This window comes from Suncus etruscus, chromosome 11, assembly GCF_024139225.1.
Source record: "Suncus etruscus isolate mSunEtr1 chromosome 11, mSunEtr1.pri.cur, whole genome shotgun sequence".
NCBI lineage: Eukaryota > Metazoa > Chordata > Mammalia > Eulipotyphla > Soricidae > Suncus > Suncus etruscus.
The window spans coordinates 85,287,620-85,315,350 of record NC_064858.1 but is presented as its reverse complement, the minus strand read 5'-3'; the positions used below and the strand labels follow the sequence as shown (position 1 = coordinate 85,315,350).

At 48.0% G+C, this 27,731-nt stretch overlaps 1 protein-coding gene across 1 annotated transcript; it reads left to right on the top strand.

The window, feature by feature from the left end:
* The first annotated feature begins 1,279 nt into the window (after positions 1 to 1,279).
* Positions 1,280 to 27,731, top strand: BAZ2A (bromodomain adjacent to zinc finger domain 2A). Its single transcript, XM_049783973.1, has 29 exons — positions 1,280 to 1,663; positions 3,121 to 3,500; positions 3,591 to 3,705; positions 4,735 to 4,920; positions 6,191 to 6,409; positions 7,063 to 7,560; positions 7,990 to 8,050; positions 9,281 to 9,389; positions 10,021 to 10,122; positions 10,264 to 10,474; positions 13,307 to 13,407; positions 13,693 to 13,758; positions 14,554 to 14,787; positions 15,259 to 15,513; positions 15,990 to 16,204; positions 16,487 to 16,561; positions 16,747 to 16,927; positions 17,018 to 17,077; positions 17,303 to 17,447; positions 19,751 to 20,511; positions 20,888 to 21,065; positions 21,359 to 21,514; positions 21,617 to 21,768; positions 22,998 to 23,287; positions 23,404 to 23,536; positions 23,626 to 23,772; positions 24,435 to 24,661; positions 24,756 to 24,899; positions 24,978 to 27,731. Exons 1-29 carry the CDS (start codon positions 1,528 to 1,530, stop codon positions 25,141 to 25,143), a joined length of 5,703 nt encoding a protein of 1,900 aa, XP_049639930.1. The 5' UTR covers positions 1,280 to 1,527; the 3' UTR covers positions 25,144 to 27,731.

Genomic DNA, 27,731 nt, shown 5'->3' with positions numbered 1-27,731 from the left:
GCCCAGATTTTATTCTTAAGCACTGAATGGGGAGTAGTTACTGAGTACGCCATAATGTAGGGACTCCTCCCCCAACAAAAAATGTATTTAAGGGAAAGTTGGGACTTGCCTTGCCTATGTGAGGCTTTAGAGCAGGGGTCTCAAACTTTATTTACCTGGGGGCTGCAGGAGGCAAAGTCGGGGTGATCCTTGAGTGCAAAGTCAGTAGTAAGCCTTGAACATTGGGGTTGTGTGTGACCCAAACAACTAAAACAAAACAAAAAAAGATTCGTCTAGGGCAGGGCCACAAAATGTTGTACGGAGGGCTGCAAACGGCCCGAGTTTGAGACCCCTGCTCTAGAGCCTGTCATCCGCATTGCGCCAAAAATAAATAAATAAATAGAAAAGAAAATGTTATCCAGGTGTTCATTTTCTTTCCTTCCTTCCTTCCTTCCTTCCTTCCTTCCTTCCTTCCTTCCTTCCTTCCTTCCTTCCTTCCTTCCTTTTTTTTTGTGGTTTTTGGGTCACACCCGGCAGTGCTCAGGGGTTACTCCTGGCTCCATGCTCAGAAATTGCTCCTGGCAGGCACGGGGGACCATATGGGACGCTGGGATTCGAACCGATGACCTTCTGCATGAAAGACAAACACCTTACCTCCATGCTATCTCTCTGGCCCCTGGTGTTCATTTTCAAAGCTTGATGTTTTTTGTTTGTTTGTTTGTTTGGGGCCCCATCCAGCAGTTCTCCTGGCTCTGTTCAGAGATTGCTCCTGGCAGGCTTGGGGGACCATATGGGATGCCAGGGATCGAATATGGGTCAGCCGCATGCAAGGCTAACACTATTCACTGCGTTATTGCTCCAGCTTGGGGGACCCTATGGGATGCCAGGGATTGAATCTAGGTGGCCCTGTGCAAGTCAAGTGTCCTGCCTGTTGTACTCGCTCTCCTGCCCCAATACTTCTCTCTCCCCCCCCCCCCCCATACCCTACACAGCAATGTTCAGAGCTTACTCATAGCTCTGCACTCAATAAGTCATAAATAATTCCTGGACGGCACAGAGGACCATATGGGATGCCAGGAATTGAACCTGGGTTGGCAGCGTGTGAGGCAAATGCCCTCCCTGCTGTGCTGTTGTTCCAGCCCCTATGCTCTCTTTCTAAAGCTGGAGTGATAGTACATCAGGTAACACACTTGTCTCGCACATGGGTGACTGAGTTCAATATCTGGTATCCAATATATGTTCTCCGGGCACTTCCAGGAATAATTCCTGAGTGTAGAGCCAGATGTAACCCCTGAGCACCAACCACCAGGTGTGGCCCAGAAATAACAAAAACTAAAAACCAATGGCAGCTTAAAAGACTGTAGGGTTATTGCCTAAGTTAGGGGTATATTTCTCTTCCTCTCAACCTCTACTCTCCCCTTTACTCTAGTAGAAGGGTAAGTAAAGCGGTGGGGGGGGGGGCATTCCCTCTGAAAGACTTCAGGTGACATAACCTTGTTTATTAACTTCCAGTATTTTTGTTCTCCTCTTCTCTCTCCTCCTGCAGAAATGGAGGCAAACGACCATTTTAACTTTACTGGCCTTCCCCCTGCACCTGCTGCCTCAGGACTGAAACCCTCTCCCTCCTCAGGGGAGGGCCTCTACACTAACGGGTCTCCCATGAACTTCCCTCAGCAAGGGAAAAGTGAGTGTGAGGGCCTTGTGGCCTGGGGAGGGATTGGGCATCCTTTCTTCAAGCAAGATGACAGGACAAGATTTGTCTGTCCTCTGGGTTGGCTCCCTCACAACAGCTCTCTCATGCCACGTGGGGAGGGGGTGAATCCTTCAAACTCCAGCTGTTGGAGAGAAATTAAAAGATACAGCTCGATGGGTTTATGGAAACAACACATGGAGTCTTCAGGTTGCAAGAGATTAGATAAAAACATACTGACTTTTTGTTTTGGCTTGTTCCTCTGCCAGCCCTATTCTGGCCAGAGAGTAGTGGGGTGGTTATATTTCTGAGAATTAGATTGGATTTGAGAGCAATAAAGGGCCAGATCTCTAAGAAGTTGTTTTTAGGGGTGTTTGGAGCTTAGTGTGGAGGGTTGGAATGTGATGCCTTTGCCTTTTAGTTTGTGTACCAAAGAAGGCAGATGTTTCAAGTGCCTGTGCCACCTCTTGTCCTTGAAGATAAAAGATAGGACAGGGAGAGTGAATGCTTACCTACTTTCCCAGAGAGAAATATCAGTAACTCCAGATGGAACAATTGCTGCCAGGATTGGGTCTTTTCCATGGGTCTGTACGATGGTTTTGCCAAGTACCTCTCTAATCTTCCTGGGTTTCAGGTACTTTTTATATACTTGGAATTGTAAGGCACAGAACTTCCCTTCCTTACAAGCAGAAAAAATATCACCTCTTTCTCCTGTCATCCAAATAGAAGCTCCTTTATATTAGTGATGGCTGTTGTCCTCCTTTATTTCCTCTCTTCCTCCCCAGCTTTCTTACTGTCTTGGTTCCTGCTCTGGGGATTTCTACTGGTGAGAACTAAAGTCTGCAGTTCTGGTCATGCAGAAATTCCTGCACCCCCCTATGCATATTTCCCTCAACTGCCTACAGGGAGTGGCTGAGCCCATTCTGAGCTGAGATCTTGCTGTTGTGGTGACTGCAAATTCTATTCTTAGCTCAGTGCAAAGTGCTGGATCTGCATGTGTGAGGTGGAGGCTGTCCCTTCTGGTGCCACTGTACAGGCATTGGGGGAAAGGAGGATCTAGAGAATTTAGTCATACTACTTCAAGGGAAGAAATCTTCCAGGGAACAAGAATGGGTAGAAATTCAAGTCACTGTATTGTTCTGCAAACAGCTTCATTTAATAAAAAATTAAAAGGCCTAAGTATCAGTAAAAACCTGTTCTTGCTCTCTCTCTTTGTCTTGTGATAAGCCAGCAGAGTTCCCAGTTCAGCAATTTCAACAGCAGTAGTTGGCTAAGCTACATCCAAGCATCTAGAGTTTGGTGTTCTCTAGAGATTATAGAAAGCTATAAATATATTAAGGGGAATCCCCCTTCACCTTCCTTTTTTGGGGTGGACTGTTCTTTTGGTATGGTTGGTAGAACCATACTTGCATACATATCTGTATTTGACCCTTTTTCTCCTCTTTTATCAGGTTTGAATGGGGATGTGAATGTTAATGGCTTATCTACTGTATCTCACACTACTACTTCAGGGATTTTGAACTCTGCTCCCCACTCCTCCAGCACCTCACACCTTCATCACCCCAACGTGGCCTACGACTGTCTCTGGAACTACTCACAGTACCCTTCCGGCAGCAACCTCAAGGACCCACCCCTTCTCTCCCAGTTCTCGGGGGGACAGTATCCACTCAACGGCATCCTTGGGGGCAGTCGGCAGCCTTCATCCCCAAGTCACAACACTAACCTTCGGGCTGGGAGCCAAGAGTTCTGGGCCAACGGTACCCAGAGTCCTATGGGGCTCAACTTCGACTCACAGGAACTATATGATTCCTTTCCTGATCAGAATTTTGAGGTGATGCCCACTGGACCCCCTAGTTTTTTCGCCTCCCCACAGACTTCTCCTATGTTGGGATCCAGCATCCAAACCTTTGCATCCTCCCAGGAGGTAGGCAGTGGAATCCATCCTGATGAGGCGACAGAAAAGGAGCTGACTTCCGTTGTGGCAGAGAATGGCACTGGCTTGGTAGGCAGCCTAGAGCTGGAGGATGAGCAACCAGGTATAACTGTGGATCTGTGAGTTGGGTTGGGAGAAGGGAAGTTGGGGGGGGGGGGAATGGCAGGGCAGTGGCTTTTTGAGGTGAGGAAAACTTGTCTTTCCAGCTCTCTGCAGTGGAGGCTAATTTGCATGTTGGTGATTAGCAGAGCCAAGTGGCTGGTGTTTTTGTGGCAGCAACATCAGCTCGAGAGAGTGGGAGTGCAAATTATTTCAAGCTCATGCAGAGCTGCTGGCCTGGAGAGGGCAGGTGGGCGAGCTGGAAACAGCCCCAAGAGGCATCCAGCATCAGAAGGGCTTCTTCCAAACTATAGGAAGGGATTGGGGCAGAGGCTGATTTGGCTGCCTGTGGCAGAGCCAGACTGGCTGCTAAAGTGGGCTAAGTTCAAGTGGCATTTTGAACAGGAAGAAAGAAAGCCCAGGAGACCACTGCTTGTCTACTCAGTTTCCTTTTTTGTTGTTACTGTTTGTTCATGTGATAGTGTCTCCCATCTTTTTTCCTCCAAATAGACAAAAGCTTAGTTTCCTATTTCATGTACAGTAGTGACAACTATAAAATCAAAGGATTGTTTGTTTGTTTGTTTGTTTGTTTTTGGGTCACACCCAGCTGCGATCAGGGGCTACTCCTGGCTCTATGCTCAGAAGTCGCTCCTGGCAGGCTCGGGGGACCATATGGGATGCTGGGATTCGAACCACTATCCTGCATGCAAGCAAATGCCCTACCTCCGTGCTGTCTCTCTGCCCCTCCCCCTTTTTTCTGTTTTACTACGAAATAGATGGTAATCTGAATGAACCTTTTTCCTCAAACCCTATTCTGCTTTCCCTTTTATTTGCCTGTTGTAGGTTTTATCCACACATCTCTGTTCACTCAGAATGTCTAGGTATAATTGGTTCCTCGTATGGAACTGCTTCCCATAAGTGTTGAATGAGTGAATTCACATATTCTTCTAGCAAAGATGTGACTGAGAACTTTAGCTTAACAAACCGATCTAGGGCATTGATTTTGCTTTTGTTTTCTCTCTGGATTTTCTAGAACTGAAGATGTGTGGCTACAATGGCTCTGTCCCTTCTGTGGAATCATTACACCAAGAGGTCTCGGTCTTGGTCCCTGATCCCACAGTGAGTTGCTTAGATGATCCTTCACATCTTCCTGATCAACTGGAAGACACTCCAATCCTCAGTGAAGTCTCTCTGGAGCCCTTCAATACTCTTGCTCCAGGTAGGCTTGGAGACGGACTCCCTTCCACTTATTATTTAGATGGGCTTGCCTGCTTCAGCCTCTCAGGGTAAAGGGGAGAAAGTGTTTGGGAATTGGTTCATTGAGCCTTTGGATAATCTATGGCAGACCACATTTTCAAGCCACTGGACTGACGGAGTCAGCTGCGCTCTGAGCTGAGTTGGTTCTTCTCCCACGTTCTCTCCCATGTTCCTTTTGGCCAAGAGCCTTGGGCTGTAATAATTCACTGGACAGGGACTCATTACCACAGAGTTGGGCTATTTGGGTTCACACTAACTAAAAAGAAAAAGTTTGCCAGTGAATTTTTTACTCTGCTGAAATACTCTGAAGCTAAAATTTTCTTTGTTCTGGGATTGATACAGGGTTATTGCTAATGCTTTTCCCTTTATTTACACTTTAAGCTTTTTTTGTTGTTTTGTTTTTGTTTTTTTTTGGGGGGGGTCACACTTTGCAGCACTCAGGGTTTACTCCTGTCTCTGCGCTCAAAAATCACCCCTGGCAGGTTGGGGGACCCTATGTGTTGCAAGGAATTGAACCGAGTTCTATCCGTGGTTGGCTGCGTGCAAGGCAAAATGCCATACTGCTGTGTTATTGCTCTGGCCCCTACACTTTAAGCTTTTATGATTCCTGTAGTTTTGTGACTTGGCTCTGAGAGAGCTATTACGTTTTCTTCATATTAGAAAGAGGGTTGGAGCGATTGTTCAGTGGTCAGAGGCATGTACTTTACTTTTATAGGGACCTGAATTGGCTCGCCAGCACCCCATGTCCCATTCCCTGCATTGCCATGGTGGACCCCTTCCAGCTGAGACCCTGAATATTTCTCCACCCATCCATTGGCCTAGTGGCCTTCATGCACTATTGAGCCTGGGCATTAAACTTTCAAGCCTCACCAGGAGTGGCCCCCACCCTAGGACCCTGAATACTGTTGGAATGATTTCCCCCGTTCTACTCATCCTCCAAGTGTATCGTCATACTGGGGGACTGAAATTGGATATGTTCAGCACAATGTTTTATAGCTATTTTCTTCCTCCCTCTTTGCCTTTTCTCTTTCCTCCACCCGCAGTATTGAGGGGTGACTCTTGGCTTTGTACTCAGGGATCACTCCTGATGGGCTCAGGGGAATCTCTGGGGTACCAGGGATCAAACCCAGGTTGGCAGTGTGCAAGGCAAGAGCCCAACCTGATGTACTGTCTATGATTGCTCCTGCCCATAAATTTCTTGATTTTTTATTTTTTTTTCTTTTCCTCTGAAGAGCCAGTGAGTGGAGGACTTTATGGCATAGATGACACAGAACTGATGGGTGCAGAGGACAAGCTGCCTCTTGAAGACAGCCCAGAGATCTCTGCTCTTGATTGCCCTTCCCTCAATAATGCCGCTGCCTTCAGTCTCCTGGCAGATGATAGTCAGACATCAGCCTCTATCTTTGCCAGTCCCACCTCTCCACCTGTCCTTGGAGAATCTGTCCTCCAAGGTAAGTGAGGAAAAGGTAGAGAGAAGGAGGGGAGGTACTTGGTCTCAGAAAAGAGGAGAAAAAAGGATTTTGTAGGTAGGGCTTTAGGGATGAGAGATCTGTGGGGTGTTTTGCTGGGATAGTGTAAATGGGAATGAAAAAAGTTCAGGCTGCTGCAGTCTGACTTAGGTCCTGTGATCAGAACTGATGAGATTTGGGAATTGCAGGAAAAGGGAGGTCAGACTTTCCTGGACCCTGGTGCAGTACTTTTCTTTTTTTTTTTTTTTTTTTTTTTTTTTTTGGTTTTTGGTTTTTGGTTCACACCCGGCGGTGCTCAGGGGTTACTCCTGGCTGTCTGCTCAGAAATAGCTCCTGGCAGGCACGGGGGACCATATGGGACACCGGGATTCGAACCAACCACCTTTGGTCCTGGATCGGCTGCTTGCAAGGCAAACGCCGCTGAGCTATCTCTCCGGGCCCCAATAGCAGCAACATCTTTACCCTTCAACTTCATGCATGGTTGGGAGTACAGTGAGAGGACACTTCTCTTATTCCTCCTCTAAAGAAAAGCCCTGTAGGAACCCTATTTAGTTCAGGTTTGATTGAATAGGTTCTCTTCTTTTATATAACACATTTTTCCCTTTCCTCATTCTTTCCCTTTCCCTTTTCCCTAGATAACAGCTTTGACCTGAATAATGGTAGTGATGCAGAACAGGAAATGGAGACTCAGACTTCAGATTTCCCACCACCCTTGACCCAGCCGGCCCCTGACCAATCATCCTCTATTCCTCTTCATCCAGCAGTCTCACCAGCAGTCTCGCCAACAGCCTCGCCAGCAGTCTCCTTAGCAGTTTCTTCAGCACCTTCCCCAGCAATATCTCCAGAAGTTTCCCCAGGAGTTTCCCCAGCAGACTCCCCAGAAATATCCCCAGCTCTCTCCCCAGCAGCTTTCCCAACAGTCTCTCCAACTTCCTCAGCAGTGCTCCCAACAGTCTCCTCCGAGGTCTCCTTGACAGCTTCCCCGGTGACCTCCCCCAAAGCATCCCCTGCACATTCCCCAGCAGCTGTCTTCTCAGCAGTCTCCCCAGCCAATAAGGATGTCAGCAGCTTCCCCGAGACTGCTGTTGACCTGCAAGAGATCACTAGAGAAGGAGCCACTCTTTCTGCAAGTGGTGAGTCTCTAAATTCTATTCTACCATTAGCCATTTCCAGGGAAAGGTGGTTTATTTTTTTATTTTATTTTATTTTTATTTTTATTTTTACTTTTTTGTTTTTGTTTTTTGGGACACACCCGGCAGTGCTCAGGGGTTACTCCTGGCTCTACGCTCAGAAATTCTCCTGACAAGCACAGTTTCAGTTTTAGGCCACACTCAGCAAGGCTCCAGGTCACTCTAATTGGTGTTGGGGGGGAGGAGGAAACAGAACCATGTAGTGTCAGGGATTGAACCTATTTGTAACACATGCACTTCTAGTCCTTTAAGCCATCTCCCCAGTCTTGAGAGAAAGTTTTTTTTCTTTGGTGGCATTTATGCCTTCTTTGCTGACCTATTGTTTTCACTATTAGGAACTCTTAACTTGGTGTCCCCAATCTTTCTCCCTAGGTGATGGTCTGAGAAGACGCATTGCTACCCCAGAAGATGTTCGTCTTCCCCTTCAACATGGGTAAATGCATTAGTTTGCTACATACATTGACTTGAACAAATTTAATGAGTGACTGTAGGATGAGGGGCATGAGCTAGACAAGAATGAATTAAAGAACCATTACAATAGTATTATTTTTTTTCTGGGTGGTGAGAGGGATCTTTTAAGGTACCTGGGCTGGCCACACGCAAGGCAAGCTATCTACTATACTATCTCTTCCAACTTCCTACAATGATCATTTTTCTTGGGTGAGAGTCCTGGAATTTCCTCCTCCTTTGCTGGTGGCCTCCTCTCTTCTGTTGTTTCCTTATCTTGTCTACTGCTTAGTCACAGCTTTACTCAAGACCTTCACTTCAGCTAATAACTTTTCAAACCCATCCATATGGTGACTTTAGGACTTATCTATCCAAACTAGCTCACATGTGTTTGTGATGAGATTCAAAGAAAAATCTCTGAATTTAGCTTTGAATGGAGGAGTAACCGTCAGTTTCAATTAATTGGGAGTTGTTTGCATTTGTGTTTGGCCATACCTGCAGTGCTGGGCAAGGCAGGGCCGGGCGGCCTACTTCTGGCACAGTGCTAGGGGGATACTCCCAGCAGTGTGAAGAATCAAAACTGATTCCCACAGGCATGTGCTCCAGCCCTTTGAACCATCTCCCGGCCTGGGATATTTTTTAATGCTTTTTGGAGAGGTAAGGGCAGGAACAGTACGTGATCAGGATGACAAACCAGTTTATACCCAGTGCCTTGTAGGAATTCTGTCTTCCTGGTCTTCCTTACCCCCACCCCTATAGACTATTTGTGGATACCAAGTCTCAGTTCTGCTTAAAGACTTAGTTTTAGAATAATTCGTTGCTTGGAACTGAGTTTCTTACGACAACCTGGTGGAGCTTTGGGAATCTAAGGCTTGCCTTTGGTTTATTTTGGTTTGGTTTGGGGGCCATACCTACCTGTGTTCAGAGCTCCTGACTGTGCTCAGGGATCATTCCTGGCAGGCTGGGGAGGGGATTGTATGGGGTGCTGGGGATATAAGATATAAGCTGTGTTGGCTGCATGCAAGACAAGCCCCCTACCTGCTTTACTATCTTTCAGGCCTCCTGAGGCCTGCCTTTTGGCCAAGGTTGTATCTTATGCTAGTTTATATCTAGGGGAAGTTCTGTGAGGCAGTTGTGGGAGGATCATCTGCTTAGTGTGGCTTGAGAGTGGGTAGGGGTGTGACCTGGAGGCAGGGCCCGTGTGCTTTTCTGGCAGGTGGCGGAGAGAGGTGCGCATCAAGAAAGGCAGTCACCGATGGCAAGGGGAGACCTGGTATTATGGTCCATGTGGAAAAAGGATGAAACAGTTCCCAGAAGTGATCAAGGTAAATTTGGGCCTTTTTCTTTTGTGGTTTTTGGTTTTGGGGCATACCCAGCAGCGCTCAGGGGTTCCTGGCTCTGTGCTCAGAAATTGCCCCTGGCAGGCTCAGGGGACCTTACGGGACACTGGGATTGAAGCCACCATCCTTCTTTGTGTAAGGTAACACCTTACTGCTGTGGCTGTGTTATCTCTTCCGCCCATGTTGGGCTTTTTTTGTTTGTTTGTTTTGTTTTGGGGTCACACCCGGCCACGTTCAGGAGTTATTCCTGGCTATGCTCAGAAATTGCTCCTGGCAGGCTCGGAGGACCCTATGGGATGCCAGGATTAGAACCAATGACCTTCTGCATGAAAGGCAAACACCTTACATCCATGCTATCTCTCCGGCCTCTGGCCTTTTTTTGGGGGGGGGGGGGGCACACCCGTTTGACGCTCAGGGGTTACTCCTGGCTATGCACTCAGAAATTGCCCCTGGCTTGGGGGACCATATGGGACACTGGGGGATCAAACCGCGGTCCTTTTTTTTTTTTTTTTTTTTTTTTTTTTAATAAGGAGAGACAGATCTGGCGGGGCTTGTTTGCTGATCCTGGCCAGAATCCCAAAGGGCTTTCCTAATGTCACTTTACTTTTCCTCATAGTACCTGAGCCGCAATGTGGTACACAATGTCCGTCGTGAGCATTTCAGCTTTAGTCCCCGTATGCCTGTTGGAGACTTCTTTGAAGAGAGGGACACCCCAGAGGTACAGACCCAAGGTTAAATGTTCTTTGGTGCCTGAAACGAGGGCTCATGTACAAGATACAGCTTCCTCTTAAGAAATTTGAAGGTTCTGGGACATTATTGAATACTGAGCTATCATGTTAATAGTTTGCCTTATTATTAGGGTTTGCAGTGGGTACAGCTTTCAGCAGAGGAAATCCCATCCAGGATTCAGGCAATTACTGGAAAACGGGGTCGACCTCGAAACACTGAGAAGGCCAAGACCAAGGAAGTTCCCAAGGTGAAACGGGGCAGAGGTCGGCCACCCAAGGTCAAAATCACTGATCTGTTGACTAAGACAGATACCCGCCTCCTAAAGAAACTGGAGGCTCAAGGTACAGTGTTGTTTCTTATGTGGCCATTATGCTTCTTGTATGGGGAATCTTAAGTGTTGATTAATTTACTAATGCTTGGGTTTCCCAGGAGCATTAGTGACAATAATCAGAATGAACGACTCTAGATCTTTTTCCCCTCCCTAGAAAATAACAACAGAATTCTAGCATTTCTGCTATCATTATTGCATAGATACTTGGGATATTCCTGTAAGAGTTGGGTATGCATGCAGTGAATGGGATTAAACTTTGGTCTCCTGGGCAAGCATGGTTTTAGTGGTTTTGCACCCTACTAATCTGGGTTCCATCCCTGATATCCCATATGGTCCCCAAACACTTCCGGGAGTAAGTAATTCTGAGCACAGAGCTAGGAATAATCTCTGGCACTGCTGGGTTTGCTCTTCTCCCCTCCAATAAAAAGCCCAACCTGGGACCTCTGCATGCAAAGTGTGCGCTCGTATTCTCAGATCCTTGTGGTACTCCTTTCTTTTTTGCAAGGGATGGGTTAGAACCACATCAGGTGTTGCTTGGGACCATGTGATGCTGGGGGTTGAAGTATCAAAAAGACAAGCACTTAAATCCTTATACTGTCTCTTTGGCTCCAGTGCTCTTTAACAGTTTTTTTTTTTTTTTTTTTTTTTGGTCTTTGGGTCATACCCGGCAGTGCTCAGGGGTTATTCCTGGCTCCATGCTCAGAAATTGCTCCTGGCAAGCATGGGAGACCATATGGGACGCAGGGATTCGAACCGATGACCTTCTGCATGAAAGGCAAACACCTTACCTCCGTGCCATCTCTCCAGCCCCTCTTTAACAGTGTCTTCCTTCATTTGCTCTCTTAGTAGAAAGTTGGGCTGTCCCTAGATATATTTACATGCATCTCCAGTATGCTTTCAGATCTTCTTTTTACATTTTGGGCCACACCTGGCATTGCTTAGGTGTTAATCTTGGCTCTCAGAAGTTAATCCTGGTATGCTCGGGGATCATATGGGATGCTAGGGATTGAACCCAGGTCGACAGCATTACCATACCACACTGTGCTATTACTCTGGCCCTATCAGATCTTTTCTTTCTTACTATTAGCTCCTCACACTTAATTGTACATATCATTGCTCATTACCAGAACTCACATCTAGGGAGTCAGATAATTCAGTAAGTAGATAAAGTGGATAGCCGACGTGCATCTTTCCCTGGCATTCCACATGGAGTGCCACCAGGAATGATCCCTAAGAGCAGAATCAGGTATAAACACTGAGCACAGCCAGTTGTGGGCCAGCAATAAAATAAAACAAATAGTTCAATCTGGAGACCAGGGGCTGGAGAGATAGCATGGAGGTAAGGTGTTTGCCTTTCATGAAGAAGAACGGCGGTTCGAATTCGGCATCCCATATGGTCCCCTGTGCCTGCCAGGAGCGATTTCTGAGCATAGAGCCAGGAGTAACCCCTGAGCGCTGCCCGGTGTGACCTTAAAACCAAAAAAAATTTAGAGACCAGGGTCCAGAGAGAGAGCACAGCGGTAGAGCATTTCCCTTGCAAGCTGCTGACTCTACTTATGGTGGACATCCCATCCTGGTGAGCTCAGGACCATGCAGAATGCCGGGGATCGAACCTGGGTCAGCAACATGCAAGGCAAATGCCCTACCCACTTACTATCACTGTGCCCCCGCTTTTTTTTTTTTTTTTTTTTTTGGTTTTTGGTTTTTGGGCCACACCCGGCGGTGCTCAGGGGTTACTCCTGGCTGTCTGCTCAGAAATAGCTCCTGGCAGGCACGGGGGACCATATGGGACACCGGGATTCGAACCAACCACCTTTGGTCCTGCATCAGCTGCTTGCAAGGCAAACACCGCTGTGCTATCTCTCCGGGCCTCCCCCGCCTTTTTTTAAGCACCATGATTTACAATACTAATACTGTTCCTGCTAGGAATTCAAGCATACATAAGTTAAAGCCAACCCCATACCCTCCACCAGAGTATCTGCTTCCTTCCATCATATGAGATTCCCTACCAGCCATCCCTGTATTACATCCTTCAATCGTTGTTTAGTTTGGTTTTTAGTTTTTGAACACATCTTAGGCATCTCAGGTGGGGACCAGGGGGCTATGTAGAGTGCTGTAGATTGAATCTAGGTCGGTCTAGTGCAAGGCAACTGCCCTGCTTGCTATACTATTACTCTGGCCTCTGCATTTCAGTCTTTTAGTGGTTGCCTGGCATCATTGTTACATCTGCTGCCTTTGTCAAGTAGCCAGGAGAGAGTCCAGCAACAAGACCATGCTGCTATTTTAACCTCTAGTATCCCTTTTAATGCAGTCCAGTGTGTTCTTGGATAATAACTGCTGTTTGTATTTTTGTACCACGCTTGAGAGGTGCTTTTCACCTTCTACAATCCCCAACACAGTGGTTCTGTTTACTCTTAGCTCTGCACTCAGAAAATTATACAGGTTTCTGGGGATCTAATCCAGCTCAGCCACGTGCAAGGCAAGCACCCAAACTGTTATCACTCCAGCTCCCACAACACATTTTTGTTGCTTGTTTGCTTTTGGACCACACAACAAGGTCTCAGGGACTATTCCTGGCCCTCTGCTGAGCGATCCTTGGGGAAGATGCTATGTGAGGTGCTGGGGATCAATTTGAAGTCAGTAGCCTCCCAGTGCAGCTACCTTGCTCTTTACTCACAGCATTTTATTATGTACGCATAATTTACTTTTTTGGTTCAGAGAGTATAGGAGATAAGCTGCCTCCACTTAGAGGGGTGGGTTTAGATTATTTAGGGGAGTTGCCTGGAAATTAGCATTGTTATGACAGGCATGCTATAGAGCTTGGTCCTTTATGTTCTCACAGACACACTGAATGAGGAGGATAAAGCGAAGATAAATAAAATCAAGAAGAAGATAAAGCAGAAGGTACAACGGGGAGAAAGTCAGACAACTGTCCCAGGGCAGGTGAGGAACATCAAATACCCTGCAACCTGCTCCCATCATTTTTTTGTCCTTCTCAAATCTTCTATCTCCTTTGTGGAAGCCCACCTAGAATTATTGGGGCTTGGTTTAGAGAATTGGGCTTCAAAAATAATGTGGGCATTTCCAGGGTGAGAGAATTGATCCATTGCCAACCCCTTATCCCATCTCTCACCTCTCCTCCCCAGCACCCTTGTCTGTTTTTAATCCTAGCCCAAGCAGAGATGCTTTCAGAGTTTGAGGAGAAATGACTTCCCTTATGGTTTACAGGCCAGAAACAAACGGAAACAAGAAACCAAGAACTTCAAGCAGAAAGAAGCTAAGAAGAAATCCAAGGTAGGTGCATGTAAACACAACTATAACGTTGAAGTCACCAAACAGATTTTGCAAGACTGTATGTTGGTCTTGTTTTGTTTCTTTTTGGGCCACACCCAGCAAGGCAAATGCCTTTGTACCAGTACTTGTACCGAATACCAGCAGTACTTGGGTTACTCTGCACTCAGGAATCACTCCTGGTTGGCTTAGAGGACCCTTTTGGGATGCCAAGGATCAAACACAAGTCAGTTAGGTGCAAGGCAAGCACCATACACACTGTTGTACTAGCTCTCTGGCACCTAGTCTTGTTTTATAAATAGGAACTAATCTTTTTCTGGGCTCTGAGATGGGGAGGGTGGGAATCAGGGAAGGGTAATGAATAAACTTCCTTTCTTTGTTTTTGAGCCACACCCAGTGGTGCTCAGGGGTAACTTCTGGCTCTGCACTCAGAAATTACTCCTGGCAGGGCTGGGAAGGTGGCGCTAGAGGTAAGGTGTTTGCCTTGCAAGCGTTAGTGTAGGACGGACCACGAGTCGATCCCCCTGCATCACCTATAATTCCCCCAAGCCAGGGGCGATTTCTGAGCGCACAGCCAGGAGTAACCCCTGAGCATCAAGTGGGTGTGGCCCAAAAACCAAAAAAAAAAAAGAAAGAAAGAAATTACTCCTGGCAAGCTCGGGACCATATGGGATCCTGGGGATCGAGCCTAGGTTGGCCACGTGCAAGGCAAATGCTCTACACACTATGCTATGGTGCTCTGTCCCCATGAATAAAATCTTTATGGTTCTTGCTTTCTCTCTCCCTTGCATTGTATAGTCTGAAAAAGAGAAGGTTAAAACAAAACAAGAAAAACTTAAGGAAAAGGTTAAGAAGGAGAAGAAAGAGAAGGTAAAAATGAAGGAAAAGGAAGATACAGTCAAAGCCAAGGCTGCTAGTAAAGCAGATAAAACCCTGGCCACCCAGAGGCGCCTAGAGGAGCGACAGAGGCAGCAGATGATTCTGGAGGAGATGAAGAAGCCCACAGAAGACATGTGTCTCACTGACCACCAGGTAACGAGGGAAGGAAAACAGGTCCAAGGCCCTGCTGGGGCAACCTATAAGCCTTTCTTTTTTTTGGGGGGTAGGGGTTGTGGTCACACCTAGCAGCGCTCAGAAATCACTCCTGCCAGGCTTGGGGGACCATATGGGATGCTGGGATTCAAACCACTGTCTGCATGCAGTGCAAACACCCTACCGCTGTGCTATCCGGCCCTGCTATAAGCCTTTCTTTTTTTGGTTTTTGGGTCACACCTGGGCAGCGCTCAGGGATTACTCCTGGCTCTATGCTCAGAAATCATTCCTGGCAGGCTAGGGGGATCATATGGGATGCTGGGATTCGAACCATCGTCCTGCGTGCCAGGCAAAAGCCCTACCTCCACGCTATCTCTCCGGCCCCTATAAGCCTTTCTTATAAAGGAAGAGTCATTATAACCTTCTGAATGACCCCCCTTCTCCCCTCCCCTGTGACTTTTATTCTTGTAGCCCCTGCCTGAGTTTTCACACATCCCTGGTCTGCTCCTGCCCAGTGGGACCTTCTCCAACTGCTTGACCATTATAGAGTTCCTGCATAGCTTCGGCAAGGTGCTGGGCTTTGACCCGGACAAAGATGTGCCCAGCCTGGGGGTCCTCCAAGAGGGACTCCTGTGTCAAGGCGACAGCTTGGGCGAGGTGCAAGACCTGCTTGTGCGGCTTCTGAAGGCTGCGCTCTATGACCCTGGGTTGCCCACCTACTGTCAGGTGAGCTGCTTTCCTAATGGAGGTTTGGGGTGGGGCAGCGAGGTCAGTGCTCTGTTTCCCATTTTTTCTTAAGTTAAACATTGGGCTTGTTCTTTTCCCTTTTCCTTTTTGTCTTGTTTGTTTTCCTTTCTGACCTTTGTCACTTTGTTCCTTGACTCCCCTTCACCTTTCCTTTACTTTGTCTTATACTAGAAATTTTTTTTGCTGGCTTAAACTTGGGGCTGCTCCCAGTGGCACTGGGGGACCAGGCTGGAGATTGATTCCAGGCTTTCTGCATGCAAGGCATGTGCTCAGTCCATCGAGCTGTCTATTTTCAGCAACTTTATTTTTTTCTTACCAATGTATTAAAAGGGAGGGGGTGGTAGGGACTCTTATTTCTTTATTAACCCCATAGTTCTCATCTTCTGTATTTTCAACTCTAGTATCAGTCACCCAACTTGTGTGGCTCTCTTTCTCTTTGAACCTCCATTATATAGTCCTTAAAGATCTTGGGGGAGAAGATCTCGGAGATCCCATTGACAAGAGAAAACGTGTCCGAGATCCTGCGCTGCTTCCTCATGGCGTACGGAGTGGAGCCGGCCCTCTGTGACAGCCTGCGGACTCAGCCTTTTCAGGCCCAGCCACCACAACAGAAGGCTGCAGTCCTGGCCTTCCTTGTGCATGAGCTCAATGGCTCCAGTCTCATCATCAAGTGAGGAGCTGGGTCAGGGATGCTTCCTTTCTACCTGGTCAGAATGGATGTGTGAGGGCTTATTCCTGTCTATATGGCTTTGCACTGGAGATGCTCCAGTGACTGGGGACTGAATCCGTGAAGGCTTCTCTGGTAGAACTGAAGCCTTTTTCTGCTGTTCACGTAACCGAGGCTCTAGACAGAAGCTCCCGAATTAAGCTACAACCCTTTTTCCCTTTAAGTCCCCCTTTTTTATATGCTGTCATTTTTACCTCAAAACTCCTGTTCCCTGTTTGCCCACAGTGAGATCGACAAGACTCTAGAGAATATGTCCAGCTACAGGAAAAACAAATGGATTGTTGAAGGCCGTCTCCGGAGGTAGGGTTGGGACTGAGGTAGGACCAAGAAAGGGGAAAGGGGAGAAATTAGCCAAGGATTTTGCCTGAAACTCAAACCCTTGACCCTTGACTATTCTGAGTGTTGAGCTCCAGGTAGCTTAGATTCTCAGGGTTCGGTCTGGCAGTGTCCTGTTCCTCACCAGTTTCATCTCTGTTTGATTCAAGACTAAAAACTGCTCTGGCAAAGAGAACTGGGCGGCTCGAGGTAGAGATGCCGGGGTCAGAGGAAGGCTTGGGACGGAGGCGCAGTTCTCGAATCATGGAAGAGACCAGTGGAATGGAAGAGGAGGAAGAGGAGGAGGCCACTGCTGCTGTCCATGGTCGTAGGGGTCGAAGAGATGGAGAGGTATTGTCCCTCTGACCAAGGTAAGGGAAGTTGGAGAGTTCTTTCTTAAGATAATTCTTTTTCTTTGCATATTCTCATTTTTTTCTCCAGATTGATACCACAACATCTAGCATTTCAGAACTAGAGCGCCAAATAGAAAAACTCAGCAAGGTATAGTTCATAGATTTCCTTGGAGCTGGCTGTGAGGGTTGGGAAAGAATTGGATACCTGTTGAATTGGGCCTGGATGGTATTATACTTTGTGTGGGGGTGGGTGGGGAGGTGTTGAATGCCAGCCATCACCTGTCTCCTTACTCCCTGGATGAAATTACCACTGTCGTCCTGGAAATGTGTTTTTTTTATTATTCACTGTCCTTTTCTTTTTTTGCTTACTCAGCGACAGCTCTTCTTTCGCAAAAAGCTGCTTCACTCCTCCCAAATGCTTCGGGCAGTCTCCTTGGGTCAGGACCGCTACAGACGCCGCTACTGGGTGTTGCCCTGTTTGGCTGGTATTTTTGTGGAAGGAACAGAGGGAAGTTCAGGTAGGTTGTGGGAGCCTGAATTGAATCTTTTATCATGAAAGTTAAATAATTCATCTGCTTAGTTCCATTGGCTTCTTTCATTTGAAATGTATTAGTTTGTTGAGTTGGGGTGCTATTATAACGGGCGGGGCATTTGTGGCTGACCCAGGCTCAATTCTTGGCACCTCGTTTAGTCCCTCGAGCCCCACCAGAAGAGAGCCCAGAGTGCAAAGCCAGGAGTAAACCCTGAGCATTGCCAGGTGCGTGTGCCCCTCCAATATAATCAACTGGTGATCAGTGGATTGAGCATGTTCTTTGTGGGAGACTGAAGTTTGATCCCTGGAATCATATGGTCCTTGGAGCATCCCCAGAAGCCCCAAGATCTTTTTTTTTTTTTTTTGGTTTTTGGGCCACACCTGGCGTTGATCAGGAGTTACTCCTGCTGTCTGCTCAGAAATAGCTCCTGGCAGGCATGGGGGGGGGGGTGGGGGACCACACACCATATGGGAAACCGGGATTCGAACCAACCACCTTTGGTCCTGGATCGGCTGCTTGCAAGGCAAACACCACTGTGCTTTCTCTCCGGGCCCAAGCCCCCAAGATCTTAAAGGATTCACTAACTGTCCTTCAGTTTTTGTTTTTTGTTTTTCATTTGTAGAGTTGAGCTACTGATAATTTCTATACTTCTTGGAACTATTTAAAGAATTAAAAATCAGTTATGAGGGACCAGAGTGATAGCCCAGCAGGTATGACATTTGCCTTGCATGTGGCCAACCCAAATTTGATCCCCAGCATAATAGAGGTACAGCAGGTTTAAGGTGCTTGTCTTGCATGTAGTTGACCTTAGTTTGATCTCTATTATCCCATGTGGTCCTCCAGTCCTGTCAGGAGTAATTCCTGAGTACAGAGCCAGAAGTAATACCAAAGTACCTCTAGGTGTGGCCCAAACATACAAACATAAATAAACATAATGTGGCCGGAGCAGTGGCACAAACGGTAGGGCGTCTGCCTTGCATGCACTAACCTAAGACGGACTGCGGTCCCCGGCGTCCCATATGGTCCCCCAAGCCAGGAGCGATTTCTGAGCATTACTAGGTGTGGCCCAAAGAGCAAAAAATAAACATAAGTTCATGTTCGTCGTACAGTGTACTTTTTTTGGGTCACAAGACCCGGCAGTGCTCAGGGGTTACTCGTTGCTCTGTGCTCAGAAATCACTCCTGGCAGGCTTGGGGGACCACATGGGATGCTGGGATTCAGGCCACTGACCTTCTGCATGCAAGACAAACGCCCTACCTCCATGCTCTCTCCGACCCCATTTCAATGTTTTAGCGTAGCTGGTTCCCATTAAGTTACTTAAATTATTTAATTTTTCATCTTCTAAAAATATATTTGGACCACATCAGTAGTGTTTTGGGGGATGTTGTTCTTGGCTTTGCAGTCAGGAATTATTCCTGGTGAGCTCAGGGTACTACGATATGGATGACAGTGATCAAATTTTGTCAGCTGGATCCAAGGCAAGTGCCTTACTTGCTGTATTATTGCTCCAGTCCTGTTATTTCTTTTTTTTTCTTTTTTTTTCTTTTTTTTTGGTTTTTGGGTCACACCCGGCAGTGCTCAGGTTATTCCTGGCTCCAGGCTCAGAAATTGCTCCTGGCAGGCACGGGGGACCATATGGGGCAACGGGATTCGAACCTATGACCTCCTGCATGAAAGGCAAACGCCTTACCTCCATGCTATCTCTTATTTATGTTATTTCTTATATTTATGTTATTTCTTATATTATCTGGTTGCTTAGCAGAATGATGTTTCTTTTGTTAATTAGCCTTAACCTAGCATTAACCAATAGAATCATTAAAAATGATTGAGGATTTGGGCCCGGAGAGATAGCACAGCGGTGTTTGCCTTGCAAGCAGCCGATCCAGGTGGTTGGTTCGAATCTTGGTGTCCCATATGGTCCCCTGTGCCTGCCAGGAGCTATTTCTGAGCAGACAACCAGGAGTAACCCCTGAGCACTGTCGGGTGTGGGCCCCCCCCCCCCCAAAAAAAAATTGAGGATTTAGTTCAAGAGATAAAGCAAGGGGTATACAGTTTCCTGTCTACATCTTTTCTCATCTAGGTGTGCATCTTTGTTGTTTTGGGGCTATACCTGGCTATTCATAGGGCACTGTCTGCACTCAGATAATTTCTGGCAGTGCCAGGACCATATAGGGTTCTGGGGATCAAAATGCTGGTCAAGACAAATGCAGTGCAAGTACCCTATATACTGTGCCATCACATCAGTCCTCATTGTACATCTTAATCAAGCTTTTCACTTCTTTTTACAGTTTCTGAGAATGTGATAAAGCCGGACCCCGACGCCTTAAAAACAGCAACCCCTACAGCACCTGCAGCCTCTTCTGTGAAGAAGGAATCGGCTGGTTCCAGCACCCCTGCCACTTCTCCTCCCCGGGCCCGAGGTCGACCTCGGAAAACTAAACCTGGGTCTTTGCAACCTAGGCACCTTAAATCCCCTGCCAAGGATAGGGCTTCAGAACAGCCCCCACTAGAGACACAACCCCACCCTCCCCTACAGATTTATGCGCAGTCCCAGCCCCAGATGCTGATTCAACCGCAGTCCCAGCCTCAGCCTCAGTCCCAGCCTCAGCCTCAGCCTCAGCCCCAGCCCCAGCCCCAGCCCCAGCCCCAGCCCCTGTCCCAGTCCCAGTCCCAGTCCCAGTCCCAGTTCCAATTCCAACCCCTCAATGGCTTCCTAGAACCGGAAGGTTCCCCTTTGTCTCTGGGTCAGAGCCAGCATGACCTCAGCCAGTCAGCTTTCCTCTCTTGGCTGAGCCAGACTCAGAACCATGGCTCCCTCTTAAGCAGCTCAGTCCTCACACCTGACAGCAGCCCAGGAAAACTGGACCCAATCCCATCACAGCCACCGGAGGAGCCGGAACCTGATGAGACAGAGTCCAACCCTGATGCTCAAGCTTCCTGGTTCAGCTTCTCAGCTCATATGCCCTGCAATGCTGCCCCCACACCACCCCCTGCAGTTTCGGAGGACCAGACTACTCTCCCACCTCAACTGCCAGCCTCTTCCAAGCCAGTAAGTTGCCAGGATTAGTGTGCACTTGAACCCATTGGACTGGCCTTGGGGTTGGGGAGAATGTGATATAGATAGGCCATTAAGATCATTTAAACAAGAAAAAAAAAGATCATATAAACAGGGGCCAGAGAGATAGCATGGAGGTAAGGCATTTGCCTTGCATGCAGAAGTCCGAATCCTGGCATCTCATATGGTCCCCGAGCCTGTCAGGATCAATTTCTGAGTGTAGAGCCAGGAGTAATCCCCGAGCGTTGCTGGGTGTGACCCCCCCAAAAAAAAATGATCATATAAACAAAAACAATCCCTAATCCCTTTGCCACAACCTTTCATCTCATTCACCGTGAATAGTTCTGTAAACCCCTATTCTCCATTGCAGCTTTCTTCTACTTTGCCTGGGGTAGCCTCAAAGAGGCGAGCAGGAGAGCCTGGAGAAACACTGCAGAATTCCACCGGGATGGGCCAGCCAAGACGGAGAGGAAGACCTCCTAGCAAGTTCTTCAAACAGATGGAGCAGCGTTACCTTACCCAATTGACTGCCCAGCCTGTCCCCCAAGGTGAGTGATCTTGGGGTGCAGTGGGGCAAAAGGAGAGGTCAGTATCAGAGATTATAGCTGCATTGCACTCTTCAGTCCACATACAAAACTATTTTTGTTTTTGTTTCTGAGTTAGGAACTCAAGCGATATTTAAGGATTACTCCTGGCCCTGTGCAAAGGAATTACTTCTGACAGTGCTCAGAAAACCACATAGGATTTTGGGAATTGAACCAAGGGCAATCGCTTGCAAGGCCAAGGCAAGTGCGATACCTGCTGTGCTATCTATCCTTACCCCAAAAATCTTTCCTTATAGAGATGTGCTCAGGCTGGTGGTGGATCCGAGATCCTGAAACATTGGAGGCCATGCTCAAGGCTCTGCACCCCCGAGGCATTCGGGAGAAGGCACTTCACAAACACCTGAGCAAGCATAGGGACTTCTTACATGAAGTCTGCCAACGGCCCTCAACTGGTAAGCCTGCTGCACTGCTCTGGGCTAAGTGAGGTCCCTGTGTCAAATGAAGACCTGCTGCTGAGGACTGTGAGCTGAAGAGCCTTCTCTTTGCTTTCTCAGACCCCATATTTGAGCCCAGTCAACTGCCTGTCTCTCAAGAAGGCGTTATGAGCTGGTCTCCCAAAGAGAAGACATACCAGACAGACCTCGCTGTGCTGCAGTGGGTAGAGGAGCTGGAGCAGCGGGTCATCCAGTCTGACCTACAGATTCGGGTATATTGGGACCATGAAGGGTATTAGTTTCTCGTACCCTTTAGAAAATAGCCCCTGCATCCCATTCTACAGGGGACCTCCAAGATCTAATTGTCATTTTTTGTTTGTTTTGGGGGCCACATCTTGGTGCTTGAAGGCTACTGTTGGTGGTACTTAGGGAACCCTGTTTTCCCATGTACAAATCTTGTGTTTAGCCCTTTAATCTCCTTCTCTAGCCCTCAGTGCTGTTGCTCCAATCCATCTTTCTAAAAAATGTGTTTTTATTATTTTACTTGAATTGCTGAGAGTGAGAGGTGTGGCACACTTAGCAGTGTCCAGTGGGGCCATTTTTTATTGTGCTCACCAGTGACCCTTTGTCTCCGCTATTTCAGCCTTATGGCAAGGAAAGTGCTTCATCTCCTGTACTCTCTAGCCATGGGGTCTTATTTTTGTTTGTTTGTTTGTTTTTGGGCCACACTCAGTGATGCTCGGGGATTACTTCTGGTTCTATTTTCAGGAACCATTCCTGGCTGGTTTAGGAGACCATATGGGATGCTGGGTATTGAAACATGAGCTGATTGCATGCAGGAAAAATGCACTGCCCACTTTATCACTCCAGCCCCTGGGTCATTTTTTTTTTTTTTTTTTTTTTTTTGGATTTTTTGGGAGTCACACCCAGCGGCGCTCAGGGGTTGCTCCTGGCTCTATGCCCAGAAATCACTCCCGGCAGGCTGGGGGTGGGGACTGCGACCATATGGGATGCCGGGATTCAAACCCCCATCCTTCCGCATGCAAGGCAAACGCCCAACCTCCATGCTATCTCTCCGGCCCTTGGGTCATATATTTTTATGATCAATTTCCTTCCTTTAAGTGTTTTGCTTTGTTTTGTTTTTTTGGTTTGTGTGTATGTGAGTTTTTTGTTTTGGCTTGGGGGGGTGCATACTTTTATAAGTCCTTAGGGTACATGTGGTCCAGGAATTAAACTTGAGGCTCCCACATGCAAAACTTGACCTCTAGCCTTTTGAGCCATCTCCCTGAACCACATGAGTAATTTTATTTTTATTTATTTGGGGGGGGGGCGCCACACCCTGCGGTGCTCAGGAGTTACTCCTGGCTATCTGCTCAGAAATAGCTCCTGGCAGGCACAGGATTCGAACCAACCACCTTAGGTCCTGTGTGGCTGCTTGCAAGGCAAACGCCGCTGTGCTACCTCTTCAGCCCGAGTAATTTTATTTTTATTCTACCGATAGGGCTGGACATGCCCTAACCCAGATTCTACTCGTGAAGACTTGACCTACTGTGAGCATGTTTCCGACTCTAAGGAGGATATCACCTGGCGAGGGCGAGGCCGGGAAGGTCTGGCCCCCCAGCGTAAAGCCACGAACCCTTTGGACCTGGCTGTGATGCGATTGGCTGCTCTAGAGCAGAACGTGGAACGCCGGTACCTGCGGGAGCCCCTCTGGCCCGCTCACGACGTGGTGCTGGAGAAGGCCCTGCTTAGCACACCCAATAGTGCCCCCCAGTGTACCACTACGGAAATGTAAGTGCCCACTCCACCACACCACTCTTGTTTGCTTTTGGGAGTTAGGAGTTTGCTCCCTCTGTAAAGTGTAAAGCATCCTGCTGCTCAGCCACGGATCTTCGCTCTCTCTCCAGATCATATGAGATCACCCCTCGGATTCGGGCTTGGCGCCAGACACTGGAGCGATGCAGGAGTGCAGCCCAGGTGTGCTTGTGCCTGAGCCAACTGGAGCGGTCCATTGCCTGGGAGAAGTCTGTCAATAAAGTGGTAAGGAGGCAGGGATAGCTTGGGGTGGGGGTCTTATGCTGCTGCTGCTGTTTGTGGGTTCACTTTTCCTCCTCACAATCTTGGTCCAGACCTGTCTAGTCTGTCGGAAGGGTGACAATGATGAGTATCTTCTGCTTTGTGATGGGTGTGACCGTGGCTGCCACATCTACTGCCATCGGCCCAAGTTGGAGGCAGTCCCAGAAGGAGATTGGTTCTGTGCTGTCTGTCTGGCCCAGGTGAGCCTTCTACTCTCTTATCCCACTCCCAGTCTCTATATCATTTACCCCCAGTTCTCGACTCCCTTTATACTCTCCCTCAGTTTTCCTTGGAAGCATGTCAAGACTATGCTGTGAGACTTGGGTTATCGGGCCAAACAGATAGTATAGGATTAAGGCACTTGCCTTGCATGTGGCCAGTCCTGGTTTAATTCCCACACCACATATAGTACCACCAGTAGTTCCCCTAAGGACAGAGGCAGGAGCAGGCCCGAGTAAAGCAGCTGATCCACTCCTAAAAACCGGTGGGAGGGGGGGAGGCAGCTTTTCCTTTCTTTTTTGTTTTTTTGGTCTCACCTGGTGATGCTTAGGGATGCCTCCTGGCTCCTCACTCAGGAATCACACCTGGTGATGCCCAGGGAACCATGTGGTGCCAGGGATTAAACCTGGGTCAGCTGCCAGCCAAACAAGCACCCCTACCTGCCTGGTGTGCTACTGCTCCAAGTCACAAGTTATTTACCTTCAGTTGTTTTCTCCTATGAAATGGGAATGAAGAAATTCCCTTCACCTCTTGAGTTATGAGTAAATTCTCACGCTGGTAGAAATAATGCGCAGAGATTGCAATCATTTGGTGGTCAAACAAAGCGTGCCTTGTTACTGAGCTCATCTTTCCCCCTCCTCAGCATGCAGAGGGAGAATTTGCTCAGAAGCCTGGTTTCCCAAAGCGAGGCCAGAAGCGGAAAAGCAGTTACACGCTGAGCTTCCCAGAGGGTGAAGGCCGCCGACGCCGAGTACTATCCAGGGGCCGCGAAAGCCCAGCAGTGCCTCGGCACTCAGAGGAAGGGCTGTCCCCCTCCAAGCGACGGCGACTCTCCATGAGGAACCACCACAGTGATCTCACGTTCTGCGAGTGAGTTGAGTTCTGGGAACCGCCGACTCTGCCTTTGCCAAGTAAATGTCTGGGAACGTTACGGTCTGCAACCATCCTGTCCTTCCCATCCTAGGATTATCTTGATGGAAATGGAGTCCCATGATGCCGCCTGGCCTTTTCTGGAGCCCGTTAACCCACGGTTGGTGAGCGGCTACCGGCGGATCATCAAAAACCCCATGGATTTCTCCACCATGCGAGAGAGGCTGCTCCGGGGAGGGTAAGAGGCTCCCAGAACTTTTCTGGCTCTTCCGTTCTATTTGACCCAGCTCATAGCTCTGTCTCCGCCCCTGCCCAGGTACACAAGCTCCGAGGAGTTTGCCGCGGATGCGCTCTTGGTCTTTGACAACTGCCAGACCTTCAATGAAGACGACTCGGAAGTGGGCAAGGCTGGGCACATCATGCGCCGCTTTTTTGAGACCCGCTGGGAGGAATTTTATCAGGGAAAACAGGCCACTCTGTGAGGCAAGGGAGAGGGGAAGTCGCCTGTGGCATTTCCCTCCCCTTCAAACAAAACAACCTGCCATTCTCACCCTGCTGATGTTGCCCAGGGTCCAAACTCTAGTCAGAGATAGAACCTGGGGCAGCGCCCTACATCTTCTATCCCTCTGTCCCTTTCCCCTTTCCTCCTCTGACTCCTCAAGTAAGAGGGGTAGAAAAGTGGTCCTCCTGGACTGAAAGCCAAAAAAAAGAAAAGAAAAAAATAATTTTCCTTTCTGTTTTTATTTTCTAATGAAAAGTGAGGAAGAAAGAAGTCCCTCCTTCCTCCTCCAGCTCCCTCTCCTTCCCCTGTACACGCCCCAGCAGTCTGGGGCTATTTAACAATAGCAATAGTTCTAGTGAATGTGTGAAACCGAGAAACACTCTGTACTGTGTGTGGACCCGCAGTGACGGCCAGTAAAGTGGACTTAACTCCCAAGTGTGTCGAGCCGGACACCGGGCCCTGAACATGCTGCTCCCATGTTCAGTCCTCCCCTGCTTCTCACTTTCTTTCATTTTTCTTCACCACACCCCCCTTTATTTTTTTGTTTCAGATGTCCCCCTCATCCAATAATGTAAAAACTATCGTGTACGGGTTCCTCCATTCTTTTTCTTTTTTCTTTCCCCAAATCATTTTTCCCTTCAGGGAAAAACTGTTCAGAGGTCCGTGTCTTTGTCGTTGTCTTCATCTTCCAATAGCTATGCCCTGTATAATGTTCGATACTCCTCACGTGCTGTGTTTCTAGCCTTTTCTGAAACGCAGCAGCTGGGGACGGGGCAGGGAAGGCACCCCAGGGCCTCCCAGCCTCCTTCCCCACCTCTTACCCGAACCTCCCTCTTGGGAATTCCTCAGGGACAACTACTGCTGAGTTTGGGCACACCCCAAGATGGAGACCAGGTAGCAATCGACTGGCCTCAGAGAGAGAGGTGTGTGTGTTGTGTGTGTGCGTGAGAGAATGCTGTGAATGGGTCTGTGTTGTTGGATGGCATCTGTTCCGTTTCCCCAAGTATTTGTGTTTATTCCCACTCTCCCCATCGCTTTGAACCACCACTTGTTGTCTTGGGAAGTGACAGGAACAGTTTTTTCTGGGTACAAGTCTGTCTCCTCTCTCTTCCAGTCATTTCTGTTCCAGCCTCTTCAAACTGTGCAATCTTTCAGCAGGAACTCCCTCTCTCTTCAGTAGCTTCGAGTGCTAAGCTAAGCTTTTGCAGGGAGAGGGCTAGAACTGGATCTTCTCCTAATCCCGCGAGCTTCTGTGGGTTTGGTTGTGCTTTCCTTCCTTATCTCCCCCAGACCCCTTCCCCAGCAGCAGAGACTCCAGAGCACAAGAGAGGAGGGAGGAAGGGTTCTGGGTCCACCACTGCCCTACGTGTGACTGTGTCTGAATTCAGCCCCAACGTGAGAGGAAAGCTGCTAACTCCCAGCTATAGCCATGGGCCCCAGGCCCCCTGCTTTCCTGCTCAGCAGAGCCCCTCCCGTCAGAGATACGGGTACTTGCACTGGGGAGGTGGCTGCTGGCTGGCCCAAGCAGAGTGCTGAGGCGTCCACGCAATGTGCCATTGGTGGGGCGGGGGTGCCGGTGCCGGCGCATTCCCTTGTACTTCTGGCAGCACTGAATAGCCACTGAAGGGGGTGGGGGCAGTGTGGGTCCTGGGGCAGCCCTTGATTATTCCTTTACGCCTCTTCCCCCCATAGCCTATTTCTAAAGTCGCCTTTTCTGTCAGATAAACCTCAAAATTTAATTTTATTTGAGAATTTTTGTTTTGCTTTTAAATAAGAGGTGGATTGAAGAATATTTGAATTGACTTTATATTATGCATAAATATTTATATTTTATCTAAATAACTGCGCTGTAACAAACTTTGTGTTAGTCAGATGTTGGAACTGTTTAGAGCTCGGGGCTCGCCTTTTTTCCCCATGGCAGTTTGCTCCGGTGTAAAATGTACTAATTTGACTGGAGTGAGGTGGACGGGGGAGTGAAACCTCCGTTGTTCGTGTTCCTCTCCTAGCACCATCTCTCTCCCACGGGACCAGGCACTCAGAAGGTGGGGTGGAGTCCTAGCCCCCGTCTGCAGAAGTGGGGGTGGGGGTGGGCATGATCAAGGGCCATTTCTCACTTTTCTTTCTTCATCTTCACTGCCCCTTGAGCTAGGTGGATATGCTCTCGATAAATGAAGAGTGTAAGAGTATTTGCTAGGGAAGACAGGTTTAAAAAAAAAAAAAAAAAAAAGCCACCCACCCACCCCTTTGTCTCTCTTCCCCCATCAGTCTGGAAACAGGAAGAAACCACACCATCCACACCAAGTTTCCACGTTCCTTTTACAACAAAGGGACTTGACTTTTTATATAACCAAATGTGGTGTTTTAGTGACTTTTTGATAATGTACAGTTTTTTGTGAATTTAAATTTATTTCTTTCTATATTTTTAGGACCAATCTCATTTTTAATAAGGTTAAAAAAAGAAAAAAAAGTCTAGAGAAAAAAACCTCCTGTTTTTTGCCATGTGATGTTCTACAAGTGCAGCTGTAGAAAAGTGCTTGTCAGTTGAATAAAAACCACATTTGATAGAGA

What these genes read in the sequence shown, in the direction of transcription:
- BAZ2A (XM_049783973.1), top strand. Translation starts at nt 1,528, where the DNA reads ATGGAGGCAAACGACCATTTTAACTTTACTGGCCTTCCCCCTGCACCT. An exon ending in CTTCCCTCAGCAAGGGAAAA is followed by an intron (nt 1,664 to 3,120) that starts GTGAGTGTGAGG and finishes CTCTTTTATCAG; the next exon opens with GTTTGAATGGGGATGTGAAT. An exon ending in AAGCTAAGAAGAAATCCAAG is followed by an intron (nt 13,759 to 14,553) that starts GTAGGTGCATGT and finishes TGCATTGTATAG; the next exon opens with TCTGAAAAAGAGAAGGTTAA.